This window comes from Podarcis tiliguerta, assembly GCF_965153285.1.
Source record: "Podarcis tiliguerta genome assembly, chromosome: 3".
Lineage (NCBI taxonomy): Eukaryota > Metazoa > Chordata > Lepidosauria > Squamata > Lacertidae > Podarcis > Podarcis tiliguerta.
In genome coordinates, this window is record NC_139536.1 from 60,058,491 (window position 1) to 60,071,733 (window position 13,243).

The 13,243-nt window shown below is 39.2% G+C and overlaps 1 protein-coding gene across 2 annotated transcripts in view; it reads right to left on the reverse strand.

Moving 5' to 3' along the window:
* PEX7 (peroxisomal biogenesis factor 7) overlaps positions 1-13,243 on the reverse strand; it is a 51,403-nt gene that overhangs the window by 7,408 nt on the left and 30,752 nt on the right. For both annotated transcript variants that reach the window (XM_083435121.1, XM_083435122.1), the window contains exon 9: positions 1,116-1,215. In XM_083435121.1, the coding sequence (XP_083291247.1) occupies positions 1,116-1,215 (100 nt within the window). The remainder of the gene's footprint in view (positions 1-1,115; positions 1,216-13,243) is intronic.

Here is a 13,243-nt window from a genome sequence, read left to right on the forward strand (position 1 = left end):
ACTAAGAGTCACAGTAACTGCTAGTGATGAATTGCTGCAGTGCAAGATGGGATAACTGGATTCTCTTATGGACCCTTCCAAAAGGGACTGCTTCTATTTTTATTTTTTATTTTTATTTTAAACCACCATTTCCCCAAAGACCATGGGTTCAAGCTGATTCTGCTTGGGGACACTGGGATAAGTTTGATGAGTGTGGCTTTTGATTAGGTGCCAGAAAAATAATACAGTGGTACCTCAGGTTACATACGCTTCTGGTTACATACTCTTCAGGTTACAGATTCCGCTAACCCAGAAATAGTGCTTCAGGTTAAGAACTTTGCTTCAGGATGAGAACAGAAATCGTGCTATGGTGGCGCGGCAACAGCAGGAGGCCCCATTAGCTTCGGGTTAAGAACAGTTTCAGGTTTCAGGTTAAGAACGGGCCTTCGGAACAAATTAAGTACTTAACCTGAGGTACCACTGTAATCCCTTCCAACCTTCCCAGCTGTTAGAGAAAATAAATAATTAACTCTACACTATCCATATACTAATATTGGATTTGTTCGGATGCCGTTCTCGCCAAGGAAATGCTATGCATATACAAGCAGGTCCCACTATTTGCCTGCTTGTTATTTTAAAACTTATCTTTACGCGAACCTCGCTACGTGCACAGTTGATACAGATAACCGAACAGCCAGAGCTTGCCCACTTCCTTACTTGTTTGCGCTTCACTGTCTGTCTGCAGCCATTTTAGGAAGAAACCATGGAAGAGAGATCACAAATCAGAAATGTTCCCATAGGAAATCATGGAAACCATCAGCTCACCTAACGGACAATTTCCTGGGAAAGCACTGTGTTTGGTAACTGGGACTTGTGTGTATTCCATGTGTAAGCATAATGCCTGCAAGTTGCATGACCTGGGGCCGATACACATGTTCACACATTCTGAGGGTCCAGAGGTAGAACAGGTGCACCCAGTGCTTAGGGCAGAAAGCTGTGATTTTGATAACCTACCACTCAGACTGTAGTCAGAGTAATTTCTATTGCCCTTATAAGTGAGGATTAATTTATATAAACTACAGTTGATGCTTGCATCTACATAAGGAAAAAGGAGAAGACACTCTCTTTTCTCTTACCTGACTCGGGTGGTGCAAGCTTAAATCCAGGCCACAAGTAAACTCTGTATGATGCTCCACAGTTTCAAGCAGTGGATCAGGCTTGGAGAAATCCCAGAATCTATAGATGGAAACAATGTTGTAATTATGGTAATTGAAAGGCCATTTTAAAAAATGTAATGCTGGACTGCTGATGTGCTTGAAGCTGCCAAATGCTTTTAAAAAACAAACTCATCCACTTTAGAAATGCAATTAATCCTATTGCACAAGTCTTTTGACTCATCTGCATAAATAAGTACTTCATTAAGGCTACATCTCCTTCAGCCCAGTATGGAGATTTAGATCCAGAGCTGGCATGATGATCTCCCATTGGGATAAACTGCAAAACAGTAAACTGAAGTATCTTTATTAAACAGTAAGCAAAGCTTTATAACATATGAACCTATAAAGTCTGTCTTCTACTGTCAGATAACTGGGACATCTAGACTGGAACTATCTACTTCTACAGACTATGGGGCAATAAGCCTTTCACAATTTCACACCTCATTTTTCTTTTTTTAAAATGAAGATATCAAGGATGCAACTGGAGACTTTCTACATCAGAAATATTTGATTCATCGTTTAGCTATGTTTTATCAATGGTCTGAAACTTGATGCTCTGCAGAATTCACACAAGAATACCAGGCAAATGTGTTATTTTCAGATGTGCCCTAGGTGCTTACGGCATCCCTAATATCTTAAACCTGTTTAGACAGGCAGCAGGCAGCAGGGCAGAGAATACTCTTTACTATGCTAAGTAAGGCTGTTGGGAGGGACTACATACTGTCACATACTCCATCCCACCTTCCGTTTGCTATTTCCTGACATGGAAACTTCAAGGACTAAACTTGCCTTCCTGTTAACCAGGATCTTCAATGATTGGATGGTTAACTGTATTTCTATACTGCTTTCTATTCAAATGAATCTCAAAGCAATAAATAACAATAACAGAACATAATATCACAACTACAGCAGAAATAATATACTAATGAACCATCAGTAAAATAATTACAATCTATAAATACTATTAGCAAAAAAATAAGCTAATAAATAAAATAATAAATAAAAAATAAGCAATTACAGCATGTCGCATTATGTGATTAACAAACATTAATAAAACATTTATAATCTAGAGGATATTAACAAAATAGTAACTAAAAATAAGCTATTATGTTCATATGCACACACAAACACAAACGTGGGACAGCCAGTGTTTAAAGTATATTTATAGGCAACAATAAAATTGAAACAACTAATTTCTTTTCTAATTTTGTTTAACAGTCATGCTTGTATGTGTATAAGGTAAAGTAGATACTACTCAAAAGATCAATAATTCTCAGTTATGTGACAATTCCACTGCTTAAACATTTCTCATTTACATTCTGGAATGTGTACTCAAAATTCAGGCCTCTTTTAGATTACTTAAGATTTTGTTACCTGGTTTGAGCCGTTAGGTAAATTAAATGTAGGCCAAATGATTCCTTTAAGTTAGGGACCCTTCCTGAGCCTGGTACCCTCCAAATGTTTTGGACTACAACTCCTATCAGTTCTGGCTAGCATGGTCAATTGTCAGACATAATGGGAGTTGTAGTTCATCAACATCTGGAGACCACCAGGTTGGGAAAATCTGCTTCAGATGTTGTTGGACCACAGCTCCCATCAGCCAGCATGGCCAATGATCAGGGATCAGCAGTCATCCAGGGCCTTGAGGTTCCCTACCCCAGCTTCATGTACTGAGCTGTTGGTATATCCTTGCGCTTAAAAAATTAAGATGTAGAGTAACAATTCCAATTCCATAAATGAACGATGGTATAAAAATCAGACATCTTTGTGCACACTTTGGTCCTCATTTTAACTATACTGTAGATTTTTCTGTTCTTGTGGGCAGGACAAGGAATTTGGAAGGGCACTTAAGTCCAGCCTCTTCTAGTTACTGATCTTTGATTCAGCAACCCATCTGTGGCACAGCTTCTGAGATCTTACCAGGCATTACTCACATCCTTCCAATTATTTCTTTGCATCCATAAGGGCTTTTGTTTAAAGTGAAACCTCCACTTAGTATCACATTCTGTGTTTGTTTACTTACTGCATGCAGTTGCAACACACACACACACACACACGGCCTTCTACATTACCTAATAACTAGTCTGCACTAAATATAATTCTTCGCTATTTTCATTGAGATACAATGTTTGCCCTTACTTCACCCACTACAGTCAATAGATTTCTACTACAACCAATTTTGTCTCTTCTTCTTTTCTCTCCCAAGGATCCCTTCGCTCTCAACATATATGCATGCTATGCTTACAAAAGAAGAACAATATGCAATTCATAATGTACACAGCTGGTTTTGCCACTAGAGTGGTTACCAAGAAAGGGGGGAAAGACCAAACTATGGAAAATGCAATTCATGGGTGGTTTAGGGACACTGCAAACACTAGAGGCAACTGAATTAGTTTGCTTAATCTATCTTCATTTAATTTCTTTGCAAATCACCTGACCAGAATGGTGGCTACACAATGGATGCACTATGGCAACAGCCCTCTTTCGCTTCTCCTAGTACTAGAGGAACAGGAGAACGAGAGGTTATTTTCCAACATGCTCATTTCCAAAGAGCAAACGCATATGCAGATCAACATCCTTACATTTACCCATGATATCACACATTTATCTTATTGGATAACTGGGAAAGATTAATTTAAAACAGAAAAAACCCCAACACATTTGAGCCTAACCTTTAAAACCTATTTAAACATATTAATAAGGCAGTCAAAAATAAAACTGCCAGTATCGGCAAGCCTTTACACTAATACACACACACACACACACACACACACACACACAAATAATCTGGCCACCAGTTCTCAACAAGATATTGCAAGGCTAGAAAAGGAGTGTCTACAAGCCCCACCCCCTTTCCTTACGACTTCCGGGTTCACGGTAATGCGCACGTGCACAATTGCACATACTTTGAACACACGCAACGTGGTCGTTGTCTGTATCTGACTATTCCCATGTGAAGGAAATATACTTCTACAGCAAATTATTCTCCCTCCACAGAAACAAATGTGCATATTATATTTGAAAATATCCCAGCTTGAGAAAGCAGAGTGAAAAGCACTAGACAATTGGGAGGGTTAATTAGGTTCCTGAATACTCAAATAATGCATTCTTGTTCAATATAATCTTCCATGGACTACTATGGAATTACTGTAATATTCATGGTGCTACAGTATCTACATGTCCCAAATAAGAATCTGTTTGAATGTGTTACCAGCTGCCTATTTACACTTCATAACTTGTATAAAGAACTTTCATCCACTTTTCCGAAGAAAGGTTATTTGAGGTGTTACTGAAAGTTCAGAACTAGCCCCATTTATATAACACTCTCCCCCCGTCAAACTTTAATGGAATATCAAAGAACAGGATTTAAGGAAGAAGCTTTTCCCCCCTTGATAAGTGCAGTCAGTATGAAGAATGTTCTGGGCTGTACTGTTCTATAGTATATTAGTGGCCATTCACTGTAACTGTTATTTCATTTCCACAGATGACTAGATATTCTATATATACAAAAGTGGAGAGCCAATTCCTCATGAAAACAGTTCAGTAACTCCTACAGTTTCCCAAATCTGAGCTACACATAATCTTTATCTTTGAAGTATAGAAAGAAATGTTGCCAGTCTACTACATATGGAATTCCTGAAACCAATATACAAAGTCAAAATGTTAACTGTGGATGATTCTTGCACAGGTAGTATCATAAAAATAAATATCAGAAATCAATGCTGCCTGCTGCAAATGATTGCTTGTCTTACTAAGAAACAATCACATTCGTTCTACCAATGTGGATGTGGGTTTTGGGGGGGAAATGCATCAAAATGCAGTATTTCTTAAGATACTATATACAGGATTGATATTTCCAAACCAGTGGTGGGAGACCACTGAATGCAGAGGATATGGGAGTTTGTACATAGTCGGAAACTATAGCTTTAACTGGAAACTGGTTTTTTGTTGTTGTTGTTGTCTTCATTCAAAAAAGAAGGAAGATTTGGGTGTAATTAGCACACATAGGAAGCCTAAGATGTGTAAACAGATAAATCAGAAAAAAGCTGTTAAGCTGGTATTGGGCCAGAAATAAGAATGCATTTATTGATGCATGCCTGTGTCACATACATAAATCAATCAATTGTACTGCCAAATGCTTTTTGTAGTATTCATTGTTCCATCAAAATAAACCAGTACTTCTAGCTTGTGAAATGACTTGTAAATTCAAGTTGTTTTAATCACTATATTCCAAACTCTGCTTACCTAAAGTTTCAACAGAAGATAACTGAATTACCTCTCCTGGTTTCTTAAAATACATCCAAAATGCTTGAGCAGGGGGCAGAATCTTGACACATTTGCCATGGCCTAGAGTTGTTATTAATATAATTCCCTTTAATGACGAACTCAAGTGGTTGGATGCTTATTGGACTGGAGTAAAACAAAGCCACTGAGAAACAATGGGGATAGGTATCTGCATACCTTGGTGAACCTTCAGGTATATAGAATTACAAAACAATGCCTGCCCACCCCCAACCCAACAAACTAAAATTCCAGAAACCACAAAATGTTGAATACCATTTGTGGGGGAATATATTGGCCTACTTCAACACCTGACAGTTTTAGCATCCTGGAGGAAGACATTGTTAGCTGGAACCCTGAACAGGAGCCCTTAATGTTAGAGGATGAGGATATACTGCAACATTTTGTACTTTATATAGTGCAGACGTTACTTATATACGGCCATCAGGATTTCTGGTTGTCTACAGGTAACCTACAAAAAGTCAGATATTTATGCTGAATTTACTATCTAGTGAAGGAGCACGAACCAAGAGATGGACATGACTATGTATCTGAAGGAGAATCTCTACCTCCATCTTTCAGTCTGTACACTGAGGTCCAGTTCCCAGGGCCTTCTGGTGGCTGCCTCACTGCAAGAAGTGAAGTTACAAGGATCAGACAGAGGGCTTTCTGTGGAATGCCCTCCCATCAGATGTCAAGGAAATAAATAATTTTAGAAGACACCTGAAGGCAGCCTTGTATACGGACGTTTTTGATGTTTTATTATGTTTTTATATCTGGTGGAAGCCACCCAGAGTGGCTGGAGTAACCCAGTCAGATGGATGGAGTACAAATATTATAACAACAACAACAACCTTTGCATGCACAACAACCACCTTTGCATGCATTTAGGTGTCATTTCAGTAAGGTTGGAGAATTGTGTGGTTACACCAAACTCAAGCCCCTCTGGAAGAGGTGGGCTTTGAAGGAACAGAGGAAGGTGACACTACTTGAGTGTTCTGGAAGGGACCTCCAAGCATACATGCTTGCAAAGCTTCCAAGCTGTGCACATGGAATTTTTATCTATACAGTCAAACCTTGGTTTTTCGAACGTCTTGGCTGCCAAATGAATCGGAAGCCGAACGCTGAAAACCCAGAAGTGAATGCTTCCTTGGTGTGTTTCTCAATTTTCTCCAATGAACTTGCTGGCAGCCCTTTGACCCTCAGTCTTTGAACATTTCGGAAGTCGAACGGATGGATTACGTTCGAAAACCCAGGTTCTACTGCATATATCTATGGAATTTATACAATTAAATTGGGGAAGACCCAAATATATGTATGTTCAGATCATTTATATAAATTCAAATAAAAGTTATTGTGGGCTGAATTTGACCATTTATAAAGGGTCTCTGAATATAGTAGCTTGCCTGTGAATTAGGTCTATTTAGAAGTGTTTGAAATAAACCAGATTTTCTTCTCAAATGTCTCTATGAGGGGAAGTGAATCACACATAATACTTTAATGCCACCAATATTTCTTTGGTCACAATTTAGAAAGCCATTTATTACTTTCAAGAGATTATAATAAAACTAGGATTCACCCCTTCAATTCTGATCTTTTAGCCCCTAATAAGACTGAGGAATATATTTTGACGTGAAGAAGTGCTTATGGCAAAATACGGCATTTCATGCAAAGGTCTATGCTTCTCATTTCCAGGTATGTGGCATATAAACTAAATATTGCTTCTTTAACAGCAGGACAAGTTCAGCAATAAAATGTCAAGCGGCAAATACTCAAGAGTATCTGGGAAGCAAAATACATTAAGATAAACCCAGATTGCAAGTCTACTCTATATGAAAACAGGAACCATAAGATTACCTTTTTCACAACTAAAACAAAGATATTGCTTTATCTTCATGTTCTGTTGATACTACATATTTGACTAGGTCTGTTGTATTCTCCAAGGGCTGTAGACTGCAGCCAAAAGAAGGCATGTAGGGTTCCTCTCTCAATACTCAACTTTTGTTTAAATAAAGTAAGATTGAAATCCTATATGCATGCACCTGGGGGCAGAGGTGGCTTGCCTGATGGGGCAGGGCCACGGTTCTAGCTTGCCAGCATTGGGGTCACTGCCACACACCATGTGTAAGTGCAGGGCGGCAGCAGGGAGGTCAGCACAGTTCAAGTGCACCAGTGGGAGAGCCTGAACCCTGCTGGTATTCCCATGCCTTTCCCCTCTGCCTCCCAGTAAGCAGCAGTGGCTCCACCCACAAGGTGATCCACTTCTGCCTGAGAGTAAGTCCCACTGAACTCAATGGGGTTTACTTCTGAGTAGGCATGAATAAGACTGCAATGCAAGTCTCTCTCACTTTCATACAGTGGTACCTCGGTTTACGAACTTAATCCGTTCTGGAAGTCCGTTCTTAAACAGAAACCATTCTTAAACCAAGGCGCACTTTCCCTAATGAGGCCTCCCGCTGCCAGTGCCCTTCCACCATTCAGATTCCGTTCTTAGACCGAGGTAAAGTTCTCAAACCGGGGCACTACTTCAGGTTTTGCGGAGTTCTTAAACCGAATCGTTCTTAAACAGGACTGTTCTTAAACCGAGGTACCACTGTATATGGAAAAACATGAAGGCAGTATTTGATATAAATTATGAGAAAACACTAGGCGTTCATTATTAAGAAGAAGAAGAAGAAGAAGAAGAAGAAGAAGAAGAAGAATTGTATTCAATGTAATCCACATACTATGTTACCCTCGTTTATGTTGTGGCTGTTCAGCAATGATTCTCTATCCCCTAAAGGCCCCTCCTCACCAGCGTTTCCTAATACAGGTCTGCATTCCCATTGATTTTGTAGCAGACAAAGCAAGCAAAGCTCTGGTTATTATTAACTGGCATTGTACTCTCAAACAAAATCACATAAAAACATCACTTATGTATTGTGCAGTATTATGCAAGATACATATTTTAGCTATAAATAAAATTAAGTAATTGATACAAGGCAGACCGCTTGACTCAGCAGACTGGAAGAGTAATGCTGCTGGTTTTACTATGCACTCAGATTATTGGCACACATAACTAGGGGGTGAGAGGGAAGAGAGATTGCTGGCAAAGCTTTACCCCTTTAGCTGCATCCAGTAAAGAAATTTCAGGTATGGGGAATGAACAAAAGGCTAAGCATTTCAAGAGTTAACAGTGTTGGTTCATTACATAAATTATAGATAGGAAGTCTTCTACATATACTTCTGTGCTGATCTGTGTGGCTGATCTTATAAGGACTGAATAAACGGAGGCAGCAATAGATAGGTAAACATGAATCAGCTTGAAGTCTGTGCTAACAAGCTACACAGATAAAAGTCAATAATCTTGCTCCTGAATTAGAACTGTCTATTGTAGAGGTTCTCAGACTATGGTCTGTGGGCTTCATTCAGGTAGAAGATAGACTGGGGAACAGCTGAGAATATCTGTACTTGGCTCTGACAATGGAGACAGAGGTGTTTGATTAGGATCAGATATGCCGAACAGGCTAACAGCTGGCCTAGGCTGGGATTTATGGATCAATCAAAATAGCTCAATTGGTAGAGCATGAGACTCAATCTCAGGGTTGTGGGTTTAAGCCCCATGTTGAGCAAAAATATTCCTGCATTACAGGAATATGGACTAAATGACCCTCATGGTCTCTTCCAGCTCTACAATCCTGTGGTTCTATTTTACATGTGTTCTTTCATAAAGCCATTCTACCCCATTTCCACATTAATCTGCAACCTTAAAAAAAACAACCCCTCACAAAATTGTATTAAAATATATCTTTTATCTAAATGTATGTATTTCCAAATGTATTGCTGACATATATTTTAAAATATGCATTTTAACACACCAGTACATTTTTTTTCAGTCAAGAATTCTACTGCAAAAATTGGAAAGATGAATTATTTTGGGAGGTGCAGATCACAACTAGCCTAGGGACCATGATTTTCATTGTTTTGATGATGGTAATGATGGTAATGGTAATGATGGCACTGAATAACAAGAAGTTTATAAAGAGATCTCCTGAGATCTCCAGCAATGATCATGTGGTCCATGAAAAATGGTTGAGAACTGCTGCTGAATTTAAATTATAAAAAAGAAACCAGCAAAAAAATTAAAATTAAATCAAAGTACTTTGCAAGAACAATACATTTCCTAGCATTCCTAATCACAGTGAATGTGAGGCACTTCATTGCACAGATGTTAACAAAATCATTTTTCTAGAAGTCATGACCTGAAAAATGTAGTGTATGAGCACTATCAGCAATACAAGCTTTCAATCATAGATGAACCATCATACAATTATAGATCACACCAGGGCAGTTCTCTCTGGTGTAGAAATCTTACAAGTTTTATCACAGCATCATAAATAATGCTATCTTATTTTGGCTCCTAATTAAATATCTATAGTCAATTTTAATTAACTGATTACAATCAATTATCCTTGCCTCTAGATGTTGGATTAAATTACTAATACAAATAAAAATCACATCAAAGACTATGCAAAGTTATATGCACACTGAAGTATTTACCTGAAAATGGTACTAAGGCTAAAGAACAAATGTTCTTAAGAATTAGAAGAAACCGGAATATACTGAATATACTGATATCTTATTGTTAAGATAAGAGATAAAGTACCTGTCCCCAAAGTTTGATTTTAAAGTCTCTTCCCCATTTATGTGCAAGACATGTGTCCCAAATCTATAAACATTTGCCAAAACCATGAAACTTAATTCCACTACAAAATTATCTTGAACAAAAGTGACTTCCTGAGCTAAACGCCATCAGAATGTAAAAGCCACTTTACTCCTGCTCATGGTTATTTCCTATGAAATCCATGCACATCTTGCTTTCCCTGCTATTGTTTTGTACACAGTCTTTACTAGGTAGTAATTCTATAGAAGAAAAGTCCCCTTTAAAGTCAACTCTTTATGTAAATTTTGGGATCGAATCCACAACATTGTCTTGCTGTACAAGCAAGTCCCCAGCCACCGCAAATTCCAGGGTGGTGGTCCAGAAATTACATGGGCTTCCTGCTTCCTGTAGCTAAGAGGAGCTGCTCAAAAGTTCCCATTGGGGAGCAGCAAACCAGGATACCCCACACCATGGATGGGTGCTATTGGCTGGGCTAAAGGGTGTACTGATTAAGTGTTCTGTAGTGATGAGGCACTGTTGTAGACTGGACCTAATAAAATACTAATCTGAGGTCCAAAAGTCTTAAAGATATACAGTCTTCTTACTCACCAAACTCTAAATATAGATAATTAAATTACATGCCTGGGTAAGCTTGCAGAAATAAAACTGTGTTCAGCCTGTTTCTACCTAGAACAGTATAGTATGTCTATAGGCAATGAGTTCCAAAACATGAACCACTAAAAGATTTGCAGAATGAACATTACATGGCCCTTGTATAATGATGCATGAGACTACACAGATTAATGTTAGAGTGTTTTGAAAAGTAACTATTCTCTATGCAGTTCTGGAACCTAAGTGGTTAGCATACCTCAGGAAATACTTTTTATTTATTCAATTTATATTCCAACCTTCCTTCCAAAGGAGCCAAGGGAGGTACTTCCCTTTCCTTACCAGGGGTTATGCCAAGGCGGGAGTTGGGATCAAGTCAGCAATAATTCACAAGGTGTCAGTGAAGTTCACTCTTTATTCAAAGAAACAAAACAGCTCAGGCCTAGTGATCACAACAACTCTTCCCAGCATGTCTTGCCTCAATGAGACAGTTCTCACTGCTCTCTAAGTTCCCTCCTCCCCCAGCAACCTTTGGCTCCTTTGTCCTTTCTTTCTTTCTTTGCTCTGCCTTCTTCATGTCTTCAGCCCTCGTTGATTGCAGCAGGATGGGGAGATTTCCTGACTTCTTCAGTAGCCTGACTCATCTCTGTCTCCTGTCTCTCCATCCTCCTCCTGTCTCTAATTCTGGATTTATCTCTGCCACAGTCACTTCCTGCTCTTCTTACCTCTTCAGCTTCCAACACCTCCTCCTCCCAGTCTGTCCCTTCTTCTCCCTCTAACCACTCATCATTGTCCCACCACCAATCCTCTGGCTCTGAGCCTTCTTCCCCTGGGGGCTCCCTTGGGGGCTCCCCAGCTGGTGCCTCCCACTCCAGCCAAGTCCATGACAGGTTATTATGTCAGCAATTAAACCAGCCAGAGACCTATTTTCCTATAGAGGCACCAGTACTTTGGAATGCCCTCCCTAATGTGACCGACTAAATTACCACTTTAAGCTATAAATCAAAACTTTTATTTGTTGCAAAGCCTTTTAGGGCCATAGAATTTATTGATTTTAATTACTTTAATGAAGTGTATCATTTCAAGAGTTTAAAAATTGTATTATTAGAAGAAGATGCATTGGTTTTGTTATTTTATTTTTTGATTTTGTATGTTTACATTTTACTGGAAGCTGCTCAGAGCGCCTTTGGTGCAAAAACAAGGGGGGGAATGTAAATCTTAATAATACATGCAATCATCTACTTCAGAAGAACTATGTACATGAAGGATGTTACAAACGTTGTTTTATCACTGAAGTATCAGTGCCTTATTTTTATCTTTAATCACGGGTCAACTGGAAATGTTGACATGCTCCATCAATACAAATAAGACTTTAGGCAACAACACCTCAAAAGGGTTAGGATTGTGAGCACAGGCTAAGCTGCTTTAAGAGCTGTGAAAACTTGCTGCATTATATCTTCCAAGAAAACATATTGGTGGAATGATAGTCTATGGGAAACTTCTATATTAATGTCTTTAAAGGAAGATTGCCTTTTCATAATTTTCCATTTGTGGATTTATGGTTTTTATTTTTTTTTATCACCACAGTTTAAATGGCATCTTCCATTATCTTCTAGAGGCACCAGACTTCTTCAGAATCCCTCACCTAGCAATTACGGTATTGCAGATCTTGCCATCTGCCAGATCCTACAAACTGCTGCAGTTTGGCATTTCCCTTCCATTGCATAACATTCATAGTTTGTTTGTTTTTTTAATTGCATGCATTACAGACTCTGTCTGGGATGTTCATAGGGTATTTTTTATTTGCAGAACAATACCAGGTAAAACTGCAAACCGTAATAGCCATTACGATAGAAAGCATCTGCGTACAACTACAGAGAATTAATAACCTTATATTGTCATCGTAATGGCAATGTAATTCTATTTGGAACAGAGGAGAATATGGTACTTTGGGGGAGGGGAGGGGGAAACTAGTAAAATGGAATTGCAGTCAAAGTATGACACTGCACCAAACCTCCTGGTGACAGCACTGTTTCTTTTAAAGAGCTCACCATCTGTTTAGGGGGGAAGTTTTTACGAAATGGAGTGGTTAAACTGCTGGATATCAGATACTCAATACCGGTGACTGTTGCATCCCTGTCCTGCTTGTGGGCTTCCCATAAGCATCTGGTTGGCCACTGTGAGAACAGGATGGTGGAACTACTTGCAGGACTCTTCTTCCGCTCTTAGTCATGTCATCTGTTCTCAACTGTGAAATGTGCAGGTACCCAATATGCAGGCAAACACCACCAACTAGCTTCAGTCAGTGGTCTAACTCACGTGCAAGGTGAGAAAGAAAGGGCGGCTTACTGCGAATGAGCGGCATAGCTGGTGCACACTGCTCAGCTGGGTCTACTTTGCTGCTCCCTTTCTGGAGCTGGGAAGCGAATCGCAGAGCAGCTGCAAGCCAGTGTTTACGCTTTCTTTATTCTAAGCACGCCACATACGGTAAGCCAAGAACAAACATTTCTTTCAG